This window comes from Anolis sagrei, chromosome 5 (assembly GCF_037176765.1).
Source record: "Anolis sagrei isolate rAnoSag1 chromosome 5, rAnoSag1.mat, whole genome shotgun sequence".
NCBI lineage: Eukaryota > Metazoa > Chordata > Lepidosauria > Squamata > Dactyloidae > Anolis > Anolis sagrei.
In genome coordinates this window covers 180258680-180277014 of record NC_090025.1, presented here as the reverse complement: position 1 = coordinate 180277014, position 18335 = coordinate 180258680, and the positions used below count along the sequence as shown (strand labels likewise).

General features: G+C 39.7%; 1 protein-coding gene across 8 annotated transcripts in view; it reads left to right on the top strand.

Moving 5' to 3' along the window:
• MICAL3 (microtubule associated monooxygenase, calponin and LIM domain containing 3) overlaps positions 1-18335 on the top strand; it is a 242698-nt gene that overhangs the window by 213828 nt on the left and 10535 nt on the right. For 7 of the 8 annotated variants that reach the window (XM_060776669.2, XM_060776673.2, XM_060776671.2 and 4 more), the window contains 2 exons: positions 1141-1248; positions 3847-3940. In XM_060776669.2, coding sequence (XP_060632652.2) covers positions 1141-1248; positions 3847-3940 — 202 coding nt within the window. Of the gene's footprint in view, positions 1-1140; positions 1249-3846; positions 3941-9983; positions 10035-18335 lie in introns of all 8 variants that reach the window. The other variant, XM_067469291.1, reaches the window with a different exon arrangement.

Sequence of the window (18335 nt, the reverse complement as noted above, 5' to 3'; positions counted from 1 at the left end):
CAGAGTACATGAGAAGTATTGGACAGAACAATACAAGAGTGTCCATTAATTAGCGTTTCTCGTGGCATATACATTCCCTTTGCATCTGTGGCCATGTAGTCATATAAGCTGCCAGTGTAACTGGGTCTTAAAGGTGTTGTGGTCATAAAGGGGCATTGATTTTCTATACTGCGGGGTCTCTTTTTCCACTTAACAAACTCTGGTAATTACTGGAATGGTATTTCTTCTCTTTTTTCCTCAAATCTGTTTAAGATTTTAACCATACTGTCTGGTTCAATCTATTGATAAAATGGTGTTGAAATATGGAGATGCTTATAAATAATCTTGATTCGCCTTTGTCCACTGAGGGCTGGTCAGTATTCAAAAGGCATAAAGATATGTAACACAGAACCCATTTATCTAGTTTGTCATACTTCTGTGCTGGTTTCTGTATAGAAGTATGAACCCCTGCTCCAAAGTAACTACAAAAGGTACATGTCTGTCTTTGAGGTACTTTAAAGTTTTTCACATAACCTCCCCCCAGGCATTCCAGTTAGTGTATTGAGAAGACTTTCTCTTCTATGAGTAACAATTCACATAGTCATTTCCTCCACTCATGGTTGACTTGATACTCCAACACCAGTTGAATCCCATGGTCCTGCAGATCTTTTTTCCTCTTTCATTATGCTGACTGGACCAGGTGATTGTATGGTAATGTGGGGTTCTTTTGCAAGCTGGTCTCATCATGGCACAGGCAGGCAGTTCACCGTGTGCCATACTTTGCACAGCTACATGCAGCTCACTTGTTAACTTGATTTGATTATGAAGTGATTTTTTAGCAAGGCTTGATGAGCTAGTAATACAGAGTTACGTCTTCAAAGAGAAATAAGGAGCAACTGCTTTATTTGGGGCAGGCTGCAAGATGCATTAAAAAGAATTTAGCTGTAGCTTGAAACACTGCATAAAATCACTGCTTTGCACATGATTCACTTTTTCCTTACTCTTCCACCAAGGCCTATCTGCTGCACTGCTACCACCCACATGGATGGCTGGGCAGGAAGTCTAGCACACAGCCCTTTAAGAAATACTTGGTTCCAAGTCAGTAGGACTGATAGTTTGGTTTACAGGCTGAAACACAATCTTTTTTTCTTGTTACTACAGAAAGCGTACACGGAGGATGAGCTCAATGCCAAACTGACCAGACGGGTGCAGAAAGCTGCTCGCCGCCAAGCCAAGCAAGAGGAGCTCAAAAGGTTACACAGGGCCCAGGTACAGCTATGCATTCTGCCTCACTTTACTTGAAACAGTTTAAAGAGAGGTGTAGGATGACCACACCTCTGAAAACCAGAAAAGTGTATGTTATACAATGTTCCCTCACTTATCACAGGTGTTACGTTCCAGGAACACCCACGATAAATGAAAATTCGCGAAGTAGGGACGATATATATGTACTGCCTCAGCGCTCGCGAAAGATCACCCCCTCCTAGGAGTGGCTCCGCCCACTCCCCCCCCTCACTCAATCCCTTCACCTTCTCTTTCCTCTCCTCTTTCCCCCCTCCCCTTGCACACCACACTTCCCACTGGCTCCATCTCACACACCTGGCTCCCCTTCTCCTCCTCCTTCCCCACTTGTGTGCCTTGTTCACCTTCCGGTAGCTGCTCTGGGAAACATGGCATTGGAGGGGATGATTTTAACCAACCACGACCACCAAATCCATGTGGGAGGGTCCTCACAGGTAATAGGTATACAGTGTTCCCTCACTACTTGTATATTTTACATTCAATTTTTAAAAAAAACACAAAACAACGAGTCTGTGAAAAGCGAACAACGAAGTAGTGAGGGAACACTGTGCTTCCAATAAATACAGTGTAAATGTTTCTTGCGTAAACTCTTGACATTTAGTTCATTTGTATAATCATTGTGCTTCATCATTAACAGCTGCTATATGTTGAACAGCATGTATTATATAAAGCCAGCAGGGAATGCAGTCGTTGGAGTACTGGACTGGGACAGTTACAGTTCAGGTTCCCACTCAGCCAAGGGTGACCTTGGGCAAGTCACAGTCCCTCAGCCTCAGAGGAAGGCAAGGGCAAGCCACTTTTCAACAAATTCTGCCTAGAAACTCCCATAATAAGTTCACCTTATGCTTTCATAAGTTGGAATTGACTTGAACATAAATATTAACGATGTGTGATATGGCAGAAATTCTTCAAAACTTGATGTCCAAAGTTGGAGGGTTTGCCTCTTAGAGCAGTTAGAGAAAATGGATTGATTCTTTCCCAAGGTAGATGTGCTTTGATTTGTTTTCCACCAGTGCCCATTCTTCTCTTTTTGTTAAGATTTCCACTCTTCGAAAAAACTGTATGAGAAAGATTTATTTTGACTGTAGGTGATATAGATGCATATGTGTTTTGCAATGATTCTACAAAGTCAAAGAATGGGTACTTTAAAATACCAGAAGCAAAAGACCAATTAATTTGTGCCCTGGAAAGCTTTCAATCTAGATTTGACAGATTGGGAAATAACAAAATAGGGAGGAAAAATAGAGCAGCAAGAAGAATATGTATAGATTCAGTTATAAAAATATATACCATATATACTCTAGTATAAACCACAAAAAATTGGGAAAACGTATTGACTCGAGTATAAGCCAAAGATAGGAAATGCAGCAGCTGCTGGTAAATTTCAAAATAAAATTATATACCAATAAAATTACATTAACTGAGACATCAGTAGGTTAAATGTTTCTGAATATTTACATAAAACTTTCATTTAAGGTAAGACTGCCCATCTCTGATAAAATCATTATTCTAATCTTCAATGTAAATGTGCTTACGTATCCTTCCAATAATAATAAAGTAAAATAATAAATGTAATAAGAATAATAGACTGAAATAATGGAAATGTAATAATAACAGTAATAATAGAGTAAAATAATAAATGTAATAATAACAATAATAAATAGTGAAAATAATAAATGTAATAATAATAAATAGATTAAAATAATGTAATTGTAATAATAATAAATAGAGTAATTTATTTATTTATTTATTTACAGTATTTCTATACCACTTTTCTCACCCCGAGGGGGACTTAAAGAGGTTTACATATAAGTAATGGCAAAATTCAATGCCAATACAAACAATTGCAATTATACACTACAATTAAACATAAATCAAATTAAAACCATGCATCAATAAGCAATAAAACAATCATTAATAAAACAGTCTCGTTCGTCAAATTGCCGTTCCAGTCATATTATTATTATTATTATTATTATTATTATTAACAGAGTAAAATAATAGATAATCTTGACTCAAATATAAGACAAGGTGGCTTTTTCAGCCTTAAAAAAGGGGCTGAAAATTTCAGCTTATGCTCGAGTATATATAGTACTTAGTTTAGGTAGAGAATGAGGACCAAGGAACCTGATGGCAAAAGTGAAAATCAAAAAGGAATATAAATTGCTTGACACTTTGGACATGGAGCAGGAAAAGAAGGAGTAGTTCTCACACATTCAGTCTCCACAATAAGTCAGGAATGCAAGATGCTTCACCTGACATTGTAGAGTGCGTTTAATATACTGTATATTAACTCAAATAGCAATATTGGTTTTCCTTGGAGGGTGATAGCTGAGAAAAATTATTTATTTTGACTGTATCCTCGGGAATCATTGGAGTTTTAGTAAAAAGAAGAAAACCTATTCCCTAATGGTGAGTGCTTATACATATATGTCTTTGGGGGAACTCTTAATTGTCTTCTCCCCATTTTTGTAGCATTTAAGATTCTTGAGATTAGCATGCTATCATTTGGATGCATAAGGAGAGTGAGAATTTTTGCTGATACTTGCTGTTCTCTTTCCATAGATTATCCAACGGCAGCTGGAACAAGTAGAAGAAAAGCAGAGGCAACTGGAGGAAAGAGGGGTTGCTGTTGAGAAGGCACTTAGGGGTGAAGCAGGTATCTTTCATAATTCACTGTTTTATGTGGTTTTGTATCTTTGCTGCTTATATTTTCATGCAAAGATTTGTTACAATTGATGTTCTGATCCCTTCCTAAGCTGAAAATTGTTTTTTTAATTAATTTCTTAAACAAATGGATTACAGTTGTCTTTTCTCTTCTGCATCATATCTTGGAACCCTTTTCCTTTGAAACTATTTCTACTAAGACAAGGTTCCATAGTAGACTTACATTTGCTCTGAAAATTTGTCTCTCTTCTTCTGTTACAGAGCGAGGTTTGTCAACCTCCTGGTCACATTTTCTAAAAAGTTGAAGTGCAGCTTATAAACTATCCATCTGTGAAATATTTAAGCAAATAAAGCTATATCATAGCAAAGAAGCCTTTGCTTTGTCCAGCAAGTTGAATAAAAGAGTCATTTTAATTAATGGTGCTGTGAACCAACATTATCATCCTCACAAGGGACCATCACAGAACAGCCCTAGCAAGTACCATGTGCTCTCTGCAAATTTGGCACAAACACAAGTCATCTTACTTGAGCAAGTGGAGCTGAACTTCACATATCTTGTGGAAAGATTGCCCTGGTCTCCTAGCTAAACAGCATGTTATACTCTTGATGACCAGAATTAAATGACTGGTATTGGGGGTTAGGATGGGTAAAGAAGATGAAGAGCGGAGCTAGACGTTATTATTTATTATTATTTATTTACAGCATTTATATACCACTTTTCTCACCCCTAGGGGGACTCAAAGTGGTTATGGTGCAAAGGGAGTGGGGGGTCCTCCTACATCTAGTCCTCCCTTGGACTCTTAAGTGCCTGGTGAAACTCACCACGTCCCTCTTCATTGACTGCCATTAGAGAACTTGGGGAAACTCAGTATGTTATAGTATTGCATCATGCAGTGAATTTCATTAAACTTTACAAAGGAGAAAATTAGACATGGTGGACTGGCTCATCTTTGGGAACGGACATGGTTACATTATGATTTTCCTTATACCATTTTCCAGTATCCTCTCTGCATATCAAATAAAGGCAACCATAAGATGTGCATTATGTACCATGGATGTAAGGGGCCTCTTACTTCTATCTTTTAACTGATGAGGAAACTGAAGATCTTTGCTATGTAATTTTCCCCCACTGATTTCCCACACAATGATTTCCCACACTATGGCTTGGATCAGTGGTTCTCAACCTGTGGTTCCCCAGTATTTTGGCCTACAACTCCCAGAAATCCTATCCAGTTTACCAACCTTTAGGATTTCTGGGAGTTGAAGGCCAAAACATCTGGGGACACACAGGTTGAGAACCACTGGCTTAGAATAACCTTTTCCTTACTTAGTTGGGCACAATGAAATTTCATATAGGAATGTGGGAGGATTTTCAGTTATTTGTCAAGATAATTCTCAGATGATACTATCTGAAACACTTAAAAGATTTTAGTTCTCTCAGTGTTCACCATTTCTTATTCTTAGATCTCTTGGTAGATAACTTCCTGTTCCAGACAGTTTTTTATAATAGCACATGGAATGAAATAAGTCTAAATTTCTTGCTTGTTTTCTGTAACCACCAAATCCCACCATTGCAAGAGATTTTGCTTAATTCTGAAAAATGAGCCTCTACCTGAAGTAAGGAGGATCAGCTGTGACACTTCAGATTTTGGTGGATCTTCAGCTTCCATCACTTCTAGTCAATATAACCAGTGTTGAGGGCTTATGGAAGTGCCGTTCAGAAATGTTGGTGGCAATGCCATATATATGTAGCCATTGGAATTGTTTCACTCGTCAGGGGTAATGGATCAACAACAGGCTTTATGCATTTATATATGGATATCCTTTCAAATTGGCAGCAAAGAAACATTAACTTGTAAGCTGACACTAACTTCTTTTCTAGTCACCCACTTTTGAATGGGTCGGGGTAGGAATCATATAGCTCTCCAGATATTATAGGTTCCAGTATCTCTCACATTTGACTTTCCTTGCTGGGAATTGCAGTGCAACAACTTCTGACAGACTGGACAATTCCCCAATTCTGTTATTGTTGATATCACTAGAAGCTGAATAGATCAGTGGTTCCCAGTCTTTGGTCTGCCATATGCTTTGGACTTCAGCTTCCACAATTTCTAACTGTTGGTAAGATAGATGGCATTTCTGGGAGTTGAAGTCCAAAACAACCACAGGACCAAAGGTTGGGAACCACTGGAATAGATTGTGGAAATAAATGGACTGCTTTCAAGGATGGTGTGGCGGGATGAGAGAGATGTAACAGCAGAATGGGGGTACAAATGTAGAATAAGTCAAAGCATTGGCTTCTCCAGTCTGGCGCCCTCCAGAAGTATTGAACTCCAGTTGCCCATGTCAGAGCTTTGAGGGATATCAGAGTATAAATAATTTGCTATTGCTGAAAAAATATCCTACCTCAAGATTCTTGTAGGAAATAATCTAGGCCTAGAAAAAAAAATCTCACATTCCAAGACTTCCAGGCTTTCTGTCCAGCTTCATATTCTTCTTTTACCATGCCCTCAATATCAGCACAAACTTACTATATCTTTTCCATATACCTTGCAAACCACCATTTTATGAAATAAGGCAACACACCCAGTCTCGATCAACACAGTAACAAACAAAATGGGAAATAAAGTGGAAAAACAACTGCACAGCTCCATTATCTTTTAACAAATGGAATTCATAGACAAGAGCCATGTTAGTCTAAAATGTCAGCATGCAAAGGGATCTTGTAGCAAAGAAGTTTTTGAAAATTATACTAGCAACTTAATTCTGTTAGTTATTCTCAAAGTTCCTACAAGATTCCTTTGCATTTAACAGGTAGTGCATCATAGGGAAAGGTATATCCCCCCTTTCAACTATCCATTCTTCCTGTGTGCCCTTTACCACAAATGCTTATGGTAAAATAGATGCTATGCATTTATTGACATACAGTGTAAACATGTTTCCCTGAGACGGCATTATATTTGTATAAAGCAGAGTTGTGGAGCCTGTGACCTACCAGATGTTGTTTGAATCTGGTTCTCATCAGCCTCTAATATTCTGCTAGAGGAATGAAAGGTGGGATGGAGAACCTGGAGGAAGGCCATAGGCTCCCTGTCTCTGATATAGGAAACGGTCCTCTAAAGCACAATTTATTATTATCTGTATTGCTTTTTTGTCCATAGTGGGCAAAATCCTGTTGAACTTACTCTTTTTGATGATTTTGAAGGAACATTTATTTCTCCAAAATTTTCCCAAGACATTTAGTAAATGAGGCAGAAAATCCAAACGTTGCTGTTTGTATGACAAAACAATAACAATGAGCTGTAATAACATGTACCAAAAACAGCCACTTGATGAGGCTCAAGTCATTTGGAGTAGTACAAGGGTGGGGAAAATATGAAGTTTAGACTCTGTATGAACCTCAGGATCATTTGTTTCATCCCCAGGATCTCCCAGGGGTACAAACTATTTTATAAAATATATTTTTGCCTTTAATAAAAAAAATTCAGAATAATTCATATCTTGTAAGGGATATGGAGGGCATTTTCAGCATGTTTGTGGACCCCTTAAACTACCCTCCCCAGATTAAAGTAAATATTTGCAAACTGTTTTTAAATTTTCCCCTCTCAAAATGCCCTGAAAAACATGGTGAGAAATCCCCCATATTCCAAAGAGCAGTGGTTCTCAACCTGTGGGTCCCCAGGTGTTTTGGCCTACAACTCCCAGAATTCCCAGCCAGTTTATCAGCTGTTAGTGTTTCTGGGATTTGGAGACCAAAGCATTTGGGGACCCACAGGTTGAGAACCACTGCCATAGAGTCATGGAGTGAGGTAGACATTTATGGTTTAATGCGTTAATGTAGTCCCCTAGCCTTCAACAGTTGCCCAATCCTGATTAGCCTTAATGAACTTTCCATACCTTAGATCAACTCTGAAGTGTATGACTTGACAGTTTACTTATTAACTTCTTTCGTAATAGAATTGAGTGCTGTACAAAACATTGGAGTTCCTTTAAAAATAGCCACACTAGAAGCAGAAAATAACTATTTATGGTGCACAGTCCACAAGACTTTAGCTGTCTTCCTGTAGCTTCCTTTCTTTATATAGAATATCCTGAAGTTTACACTCCTCATTCCTTTCTCCTACACCACTTCTACTTTAGCAGGTTTCTTATATATTATAAATCTAAAGTGACTTTAACATGATTATCAGATAAATATTTCTGATACTTTTATACTGAAGGAGTATTGCTAGGCTTGGAATATAATATTATTTTGGAGGGCAGGGCAGGAGACAACAAGACATGTAGAAACTCTTTTGTTTCACTTGGTCTTTGCCTCCTCCACTGTGCTCTTGCCAATTCTAATCTGTGGCATATTTTCTGGTTTGGGCAGTGTATCTACAACAGGTTGGTTATGCTCAGAATTTTCAGGAGAATTTGTTTTTTACTTAATATTTTCTAGCACAGTCATGCAAGCCAGTTCCTAAACCCTACTGTGTTCTCTCTAAAGATTTGCTTCCAGAGGTGTGGTGGGGGAGCATTGTTTAATAAAGGGATGATTTACAGTACATCAGGGTGAGAAAATTGCAATTTGTGGATCATATGTAGCCTACCAGGATTTTTTTGTGACCCCAACGGATTAAAAATAAAAATCATAAAAAATATTTTCCCCCAAAGCACCTCCAAATGCTCTTTAGGTGGAATGTGGTGTATTTTCATTACATTGGGGCGGTGGGCAATTTACCACCAAGAGAAGGTTGTCTTTGAAACAGGTGGATACTGACCACAGAAGTTTCCTATGGTGTCAGTACTCTGGTCTCCAATATGCCCACCCTTGTAGTAGATCAGCGGTTTCCAACCTGTGGTCCGTGGGCCACCAGTGGTCCATGAGAAAGAAAATATGGTCCGCGATCTCACCATTACTACACCATTGCCTCAAAACCACACGACAATGAGAGCAACTGGTCTTACAAAACTCTCTTATAGTGCCAAGGCAACGGGGATGTTGGGAGGGGAGAGGTTGAATACCCACAAAAGATTACTACTACCACATCAGCTCTATATTATTAAATATGGTTTTCTGTGGACAAGCAGATAGCGACTACTGGATGGCATATGTTCTGTATCAGAAACTAGAGCTGATGTGGCCTATCCAATGAATTTTTCTGAATCAGCACCCCAAATCACCAAATTGAATCTAAAGTTGACGAAAAACTGATTCATAACCGTTTTGGTACTAATGTTGGAGAGCGATCTCTGGTCAAGTGGTCCCTGGTCAAAAAAAAGGTTGGGAATCAGTGTAGTAGATCAACCAGGATTTCTGATTCTGTTTTTTTAACGGAAAAATCGGTTTCTTTTTTTCTAAATTAGGCTATTAAAATCTCTGATTTCTGATGACTAAAATGTAGACTTGTGTTTCTACACTGTTGACTGAATATATGGCTCCATTCCATACTAGGATTTTGCAACTGCTTCTATTTGACAGATTTCATGCTTACAGTTAAAAGAGTAAATCCTTCTGCCACTATCTTGGCTGCCTATGCTCTTTAACTGATCATTGGGGGATGAATTGGGAAGACTGTTCCCTGAAAGACTGAATCAAGTCAGGCCAAGTTCTTTCCCTTTCTCTGTTGAACGGAGTCCTGTTTTCCCCTGAGTTCGCTCCCCATTGGAAAATGCTTATGTATCCTTCCTTAATGCCCCCCCAAACAACTACAGCGCAATGCCATACCGACACAAATGAACATAAGTGAAAGTAGTCTCAGTTAAGCTAGCCTGATCTACTCCTTTGTGTAAATCCATACCTGCCTTTCTTGCCTGCCTATTTTCCGAGTTCTGTTGTTCCTGCATCCATATATATGTATGTGTATATATTTATTACAAAGTTGCATGATTTCTTGTTGTTTCTTTCTCTCTCTCTTCCGCTCCCTGTCAGCCTCTTATGTATGCATTTTCTCTTATAGACTGCTTTAATTCTGGGCAGGGAGTGGGGTGGGCTAGCCAGGATGGGCACTTGAACCAATAACTCTCTCTCTTCCACCAATTCCTTGTTGTAGACTATTGGGGAGAGTCTTATTACAGTGACCTCATCGACTTGCACCTGGGTGGTATGTATGGCAGAACCTCTTCGCTGGCACTAACCCTGCTGACACCCGCTCCTGCCACCCTCTCCCGCCACCTCCACCTCCACCTATGTCCTCCTTCCTTGGCTCACAAGCAATGAGATGAAACCACTTGTGCACCTAATTGATTGGCTAGGGCACAAGCCCTTTTCCAGCTCAAAGGAGAAGGCTACACTATATCTAGCAATCCTTTACAAACCCGTTTTTTACTGTACTTCTAACTCATCCGATAACATTCACACTGGATTAACTGTAAGTGGAAGGAAGATGCACCTGGTGAAGAAAAAAGTAGGAGGCAACCTAAAAAGTGTGCAGAAGATAATGTCTTGTCTAATATATTGAAGTATTAAAGCTTTCCTCAGGGTAACTGGTACAGTTCTTTTCAAAGAAAAACCAAAACTGACTTATCTATTATTTCTTCTCTGTTTTTCCTCAAGGAGGGTTTTAATACTCAAATGTATTGGCAGCATGTTGTCTCCCATGCATCTCTGAAGCCTTTCTCCTTTCGTTCTCTGATAAGTTGTGGACCTAAACCAACATTTGGGACCTCAGAGGTGCATCTCCCATTCTCTTTTTAGGATTTGTTATCTTCTCACCTACAGCCTCTCTTCACTGGCACTAGGAAAACCCTGGGAAGAATTCCTCAGGCTCCTTCCACACAGCTGAATATAATCCCTCATTTTCTGCTTTGAATTGGAATATAAGGGTAGTGTGGACTCAGATAACTCAGTTCAAAGCAGGGATTTTCTGCCTTGATATTCTGGATTATATGGTAGTGTGAAAGGGCCCTCAGTCATCTGCTCCATTAAAATACAGTACAACCTCTGGATTCATGAAATATGTTCATGAACTTGTGGAAAGGATAAGGGCAACTACAGTAACTTCTGGCAGAAGACTTCATTTCAATAGGGTTCTCTGTTATCTGTAGTTTACTGTTTCCACAGTAAGTTAAGGAACTGAAGCATATCACATAATCACTTGGTGGATGTAGAACATTCCTAGAAAGGAATATAGATAAGTGAAATTGCAAATACTGGTCCTATATGTTGTCATTGAGAATTTTCATGCGTTCTCAAAACAGCTGTGCATGAGGTAGAAATCAGTAGAGGAACTCACAGCGTGATGGTGCATTGTGCATTTTACATTTCTGACTAGTACAGGAAAGTCAGAAGAAGTCAACCTGGCTTCACTGGCCAACAGTGGCCATTGTGACATATAATTATAGGCTGAATGCAGTTTCAGGCAATGCTGTTGTAACAAATAATAACAGTGAGTTCCAGTTGTTGGCTTCATTTGGCTATTTGTCTTTTTCTAGACATACTTCTCTACCCAGGAAATTTTAGCCCTCAAGGGTCAGTGGGAGAAGTAACAGTGATCCCCTCAAACACACCCCATCACACATATACTTACTGCTATTTATAACAGGTGGGGAGATTATAGGCCCCGTCCCCAAAGCTGCTTTTGAGAATTGGAAAGCTGTGGCATCCCCATTTTAAAAATATCTAACTTCAGACATTTCCACCAAATGTCTTCTTACTCCTAGAGAGTACAGAGATCATTTTGCCCCATTCTGGGTTTCTCTGGGCTGGAGGGAATGGGGGAGGTAGCTTTCCAAAGCGGCCCAGTCCCTTTCCAGAAGTGAAAAAATTACCGCACTCCCCTCCCTTGCCATTTCAGAAGCCAAACGGAGCCCCTGGTGGCTTCTGAAATGGCAAGGGAGGGGAGTGTGGTAGGACGGGTTCAAACCCGGGGAGAGGCGGATGAGCTCCCTCTATCAACTCCAGCTCTTCATGCGGGGACATGAGAGAGGCCTCCCACAAGGATGATAAAAACATCAAATCATCCGGGCGTCCCCTGGGCAACGTCCTTGCAGACGGCCAATTCTCTCACAAAAGAAGCGACTTGCAGTTTTTCAAGTCGCTCCTGACACGACCTGACTGAGAAGCCAAACAAACCTATTAAGATTTTAAAGATTCCATAGTTTGTAATTAAGATCGTTTTGTGACCTTTCTCATTATGTCTGAGGAATGTAGTTCAGGGGTCCTTCAACATTTCAAATACCAAGATTTCCCTTTACCTTTTTTAAAAAAATAAATACTTCAGCAGCTTTCCTCCATTCGGACTAGACACAGTCAAAAAGCTTTTAAACAATTTTAAGTAGTCAAAAGCTTTTTTGGGATTCTCTTCCTGCCAAACTAGCTGCTGAGTTGGAATCTATATAGAAATTCAGGTACAACCCAGTAGAGTGGGAAGCCGACATGCACACTAGTGGAGTTTGGCCCAGTTGTCTTGACTCACTGAGGTCATCTCAGTAGATGGGAGCTATGGTGTTGGGTGCTAATGCTTTTCCAAATCAGAACGGAACACTCTTGTTAAAATGTATTGGGAGCTTAAGGTTTTCCTCCTGCTCTTCCCTAGATTTTCATTAGGAAGCATTGTGTATCTACAGAAGGAGCTGTAAAAGGGTTACTGCTAAGTTTCACTTAACAGGTTCCACTCCCTGGCTGCTGACCCACACCTCCTCCTCCCCCTTTCCCTCTTCCTCCTCCTAATGCCTCCTCAAAGGCAGTTAGTCCTGTTACTTTTGCTAACTGGTGGCTTTAAAAAGTAGTCCTCAGAGTCATTTAAAGGGAAACTGTCATTTTTTTTTCATGTAACTTCACTACAATTATAAAGAATTCAATTTAACTAAAAACAACATCCCGATATTTAATTTGCTTTTCATAACTGACATACTTTTATTCATTGCATTTCCCGTTTGGCTAAATATATACAGTATTGGTTGCTATTCCTATCTATACTTTGGGAGTATTTCTGGTTATAAAGGGTCCTTAATTCTGCCTATTCTAGAACTGATTAAATTCCATCTTAAATTATGGAGGCCTATATTGATTATATACATTATCTCTTTTAAAAAAAAACACCGAGAAAAGCACCAATTCTGTATCTGGCAGTATCCCTTTAAATTAAATGCAGTGTTTATGTGCAGAAAATCTGTGGCTTTGTAGTTTTACTTCTTTTTGTGTACTCCTCTGTGACTGATGTGTGTGCAGTACTTTCTCACAGGGCTGCCAGAATGCTCAGCAATTGCTTAGCCTAGTAGATAACAGATTAGGATATGGACCTGGGAGGCTCATGGTTCAATCTCATCTCTTCATTAAGTCTTGAAATTACTTAGTATTAATTGCCTCCTGAAACAGTTGGTGTCAGGATTATTGAAAAATGGATTCTTAATGTTCAAGGCACTTCACAATGTGTCATGGGCATTAAAGTCGGGGTCTACCTCTAAATACAAAGAAAGAAAAGCCTGTCCTTCAGTTTATCACATTCTCCCTGAGTTAACTAAGGTAACTTTCCAACGATATACCGGTAGGTTGCTGTGAGTTTTCTGGGCTGTGTGGCCATGTTCAGGCATGTAGCTGGGGGGGGGGGGGGGGCTTGAGGGGCTTCATCCCCCCCTCCCCCCGAAATTCTCATGTTGGTTCACGAAAACGCCTTACTGGTGTATTATTTAAACTGTTATGTTTATTCATATCATGATCTGATCACCATACTCAATATATCCCATATGCATGGGGGTATTGGGGTAATGATACAAAAGGTTTGCTAGGGTAGACCCTCTTTCACTCAGACTCAGCCCCCCCCCCGAAACCCCCCTGAAAAAAACTCAGCCCCCCCCCCCCCCCCGAATCGAAATCTTGGCTACGGGCCTGGCCATGTTCCAGAAGCATTGTATCCTGACGTTTCACCCACATCTATAGCAGGCATTTTCAGAGGTTGCGAGATCTGTTGGAAACTAGGCAAGTGAGGTTTATAGATCTGTGGAATGTCCAGGGTGGGAGAAAGAACTCTTGTCTACTTGAGGCAAGTGTGATGCATGTAATGGCTTTGCAGCTTCAAAGACTGGCTGATTCCTGCCTGGGAGAATCCTTTGTTGGGAGGTGTTAGCTGACCTTGATTGTTTCATGTCAGGATATAGTGGTACTTGATATTTCTAGTGCATATAATAACTCAAAAACCCAGTGCTCAGTGCTGCCCTAGTATAAGATTAATCCAGCTTGTGACCATACTCTTCTTTTTTATTACTATTTTTTAATTTTTTTTTATTATGATACATCCCAACAATAAAAAAAACTTTGCCATGCAGGACTTATTTCAATAAACATTATTCCAAAAGTAAATTTTCCTTAAATGACATTCTATACATTCCTTAATTATATATCACTCAACAACCCCCCCCCCCCCCCAATTCCCCCCACCCCCCTGGAACAGCAATTCTAAATCATGTCATTGCATCAATTTAACTGTGTGGAAAGCCTGGTTCAAAATACTGTGACCATACTTTTCTGACCACTATAGTGTTGTGCAGCATAGGAAGAATTTCATGTGCATCACCTAGGGATAAGCACACCATTTACTTGCCTGTCATATGCATGCCCTAACAAATAATCAGAAGCCTGAGTGTGATCATCTATTACAGTGGTTCTCAACCTGGGGTCCCCAGATGTTTTTGGCCTACAACTCCCAGAAATCCCAGCCAGTTTACCAGCTGTTAGGATTTCTGGGAGTTGAAGGCCAAAACATCTGGGGACCCACAGGTTGAGAACCACTGATCTATTAGATGCAGGAAGGGAAAAAACAACTCTGATGGGAAGAAAAGGAAGTGATGCTTGGCTCAATCTAGGCATTTTCCTTCCCACCTCCCATAGAAAGTCAGCACTGCCAAAGCACAGGCTTGGATTTAAATTGGCTCACGGTATAGCTCAGTTTGTATTCCAATATCTTTTTTAATTTGACATTTTGAAGAGAAATTCAAATGGTCTTGTTCAGAACTGGGAATGCTAGGCAATACACCAGTGATTCTCAACCTGTGGGTTCCCAGATGTTTTGGCCTTCAACTCCCAGAAATCCTAAAGGCTGGTAAACTGCCTGGGATTTCTGGGAGTTGTAAGCCAAACCACCTGGGGACCCATAGGTTGAGAACCACTGCATTACACCCTTTAAGTGATGTGTGTTTTGGTATTATCCCTGTCTTCATGGATAAAATTTTGCACTGGTCACTATCCCGATGCATGTCCTTTGTGACGATTTGCAGCCCAGCCAGTTCTTCAGTCCTTAAACTTCTTTGAAAAGAATTGCCTTTTACTCTGCATTCCGCATTCTGGCTAAAGATTTGAATGAATCCCTGAGGGGTTTTGTTTTGTATATGTGGCCATACCCAACAGACAGCTTTGCATTGGAGCTTGGGGAGGAATTATTGGCCTAAATGGATTGGTGTGGGGTGACAAGGGGAAGCAGTCATGTAATCATTCTCTCCAAAAAGTGGACTTGGTCAGAGCTGAATGTTTTCTTTTAAATGTACAGTACTGCTCCTTTTTTTGAAGAGCCTATATGCATATAATCACAGATCAATATACTTGTATATCATAGTAGATCTCTGCATAAGAGGATAGCTAAATACATCTTAGGCAAAAATATGTATATTCACATGAATGCGTTGGAAGGGGGGAAAGAAGTGAAGTGGCTACTATAGTCCTTCACAGGGAGGAGGATATTGTGCCATATGCAGAGAAAGCAATCACATTGAGATTGTACAGTGAATAATGTGCTTACTAGATTTAAAGATTTAAAGTAACAACTGTACCTCAGGTTTTCGGCAAAACTGAGTATCAGTGGAAATAACATCTGAGGTCCATGTGTCTCCCTTCCCTGCAGCTGCAAAACAGTGTCTCTACCATACCCTCGAACCATCTAAGAATTACTAAAATCCATCATGATTCTTAATTTGTCTTAATTTGTCTCTGTTGTTAGACCCTTCGCTATCTTGTTTTTCACTTATTTCATACAGAAATAGTTCTATTAACAAAGGTGGCAGTATATTATATTAACAACTAAATTTGGATGTAATATACATATAAGCAGATCCCACTAGCTTTACAGATGCTTGCGTCATCCTTGGGAAGTAAATATCTTTTAGTGAACTGATGCTTGGTGATAGAACTTGACAAGCATGTAATGGGCACAAGGTCTACATGCGATAAAGATTAAAAGGGGATTGGTGTGTTCACAAGTTTATTGTGTTGTACATCTTTTAGAAGCACTCCTGAATATGTCTGGGTTGCAGCTGCGTCTAAAATGACTGAGAAAGTTTATTCAGGTTGTAAGTTTTATGGATACTTTATGGATGTATTTATTTATCATGTAAGAAGCTAATAGAGATTACAGTTATAATGTATTAAAAAATACAAAGTTAAAAACTTGGCATTATACTATATTTCCTTTGACCAGAAGCTGGCCAGTTCAAATGCCTCTGGTGTCACTGTAAGAAGGTCCTCATTGTGCATGCAGCAGGGCTCAGACTGCATTGCAATAAGTGGTCTGTGGTTTGCACTTCTCCAGATTCGCATCTCATGGATTCCATTTTGATATTAGCTCTGCACCTCATGGTACCAGAGAACAGTCTGTTTAGCACCTTCCAAGTCACCCAGTTTTCTTTATTCCCAGGAGGGAGTTTCTCATCCAGTATCAGCCACTGATTGAGGTTTTTGGTTTTAACCTGCCACTTTTGGACTCTTGCTTCCTGAGGTGTTCCTGCTAATATCTCTGTAGATCTTAGAAAGCTATTTCTTAATTTAAGACGTTGGCATGCTGGCTGATATCGAAACAGAGAATGGGCCAGAGATTTCAATGCCTTGGTCCTTTCATTACTGGTTGCTACTTCCCAATGGATATCAGGTGGTGCAATACCGGCTAAACAGTATAATTGTTCCAGTGGTGTAGGGAGTAGACATCCTGTAATAATGCAGCATGTCTCATTAAGAGCCACATCCACTTTTAGTGTGGCAAGATGTATTCCACACTGGACATGTGTATTCAGCAGCAGAGTGACAAAGCGCAAGAGCAGATGTCTTCACTGGTTGTGATCCCCAGGTTGTGCCAGTCAGCTATCGTATGTTATTATTTCTAGCACCCACTTTTTGCTTGGTAATCAAGCAGTGCTTCTTATCAGTCAGAGCATGTTCCAGAGTGACTTCCAGGTATTTTGGTGTGCTGCAATGTTCCAGTGGGATTCCTTCCCATGTAATCCTCAGATCTCGAGATGCTTGTCTGTTCTTAATATGAAAAGCACACGTCTGCATTTTAGATGGGTTAGGAATCAGCTGGTTTTTCTTGTAATAGGCAGTAAGAGCACCTAAAGCTTCGGAGAGCTTCTGTTCAACAATTTCAAAGCTCCCTGCTTGAGCGATGATGGCACAATTGTCAGCATTGATGAAACTCTCTGTCTCTTCTGGCAGTGGCTGATCATTTGTGTAAATATTTAACATTTACTGTGTGGATCAATGATGGGTACTGTAAAATATAGATGAGTGATTATAAATGACATCTAGCAGTGAATATGCTCTGGGCAGCGAGATGGAAATTCTAGATGGGTATTCCTATTAATAATTATATAATTGGGCATTAAATATGAGGTCTAGTGACCTGATTGGGTTTGTTTTATGATACCGAGTTGCTTTGAAATCCGTGCTGCAATTATATCACTGTTTCCGGGACCCCCTGTGGATACCAAAATCAGTGGATGCTCAAATTGTATTATATGCAGTGATGTAGTAAAATGGTGTTCCTTATATAAAGGTTTGCTTTTGGGATTTAAAAAAACCTGGATGGTTGAATTGGTCAATATAAAAGGCTCACTTTATCAATAATTGGCTATTCAGTTCCTGATTATCTATTACTAAGAGTGTTTCCAACGGTTTAGCAGTGTTGTTTTAATACTCTTGTTCATGTTACTTGAACTGTTGTTGGAAAATCAATTGTAACTAGTTAATAGATATACTGTATTTCCTCATTCTTTTTCCCTGTTTAAGGGGCTTCAAAAATGGGGTACACTTTACATTTGCAGGTACACCTTTCAATCGCCGGGTTGGTACTTAGTAATATATATAGTCCACAGTTTACTCACTTCTTCTGTTTTTAACACTGTTCTTGCCTGAGAGAATTATATGGGTATTACTCACACACTTTGCAAACTGGTGCACCTTCTGCCTTTAATTTTGGTCTGTCCCGTGTGTTGTGCTCTAGTTCTGTGATGGTCCCTCTTAAAAGTTCTTTCTTTCCTAAAACATATGTTTTCATAAATTAGAATTGTAAGTTCCCTTATCCATCTATATGTACATGTACACTCGAGTCCAATAGAGTGTGAATGCCCTTTTTTCATAACTTTGCTTCCTGTGCCTCTTTATGACAAAATTGCCTTTCCCTTAACTTCAGTTCTACTTACAATGG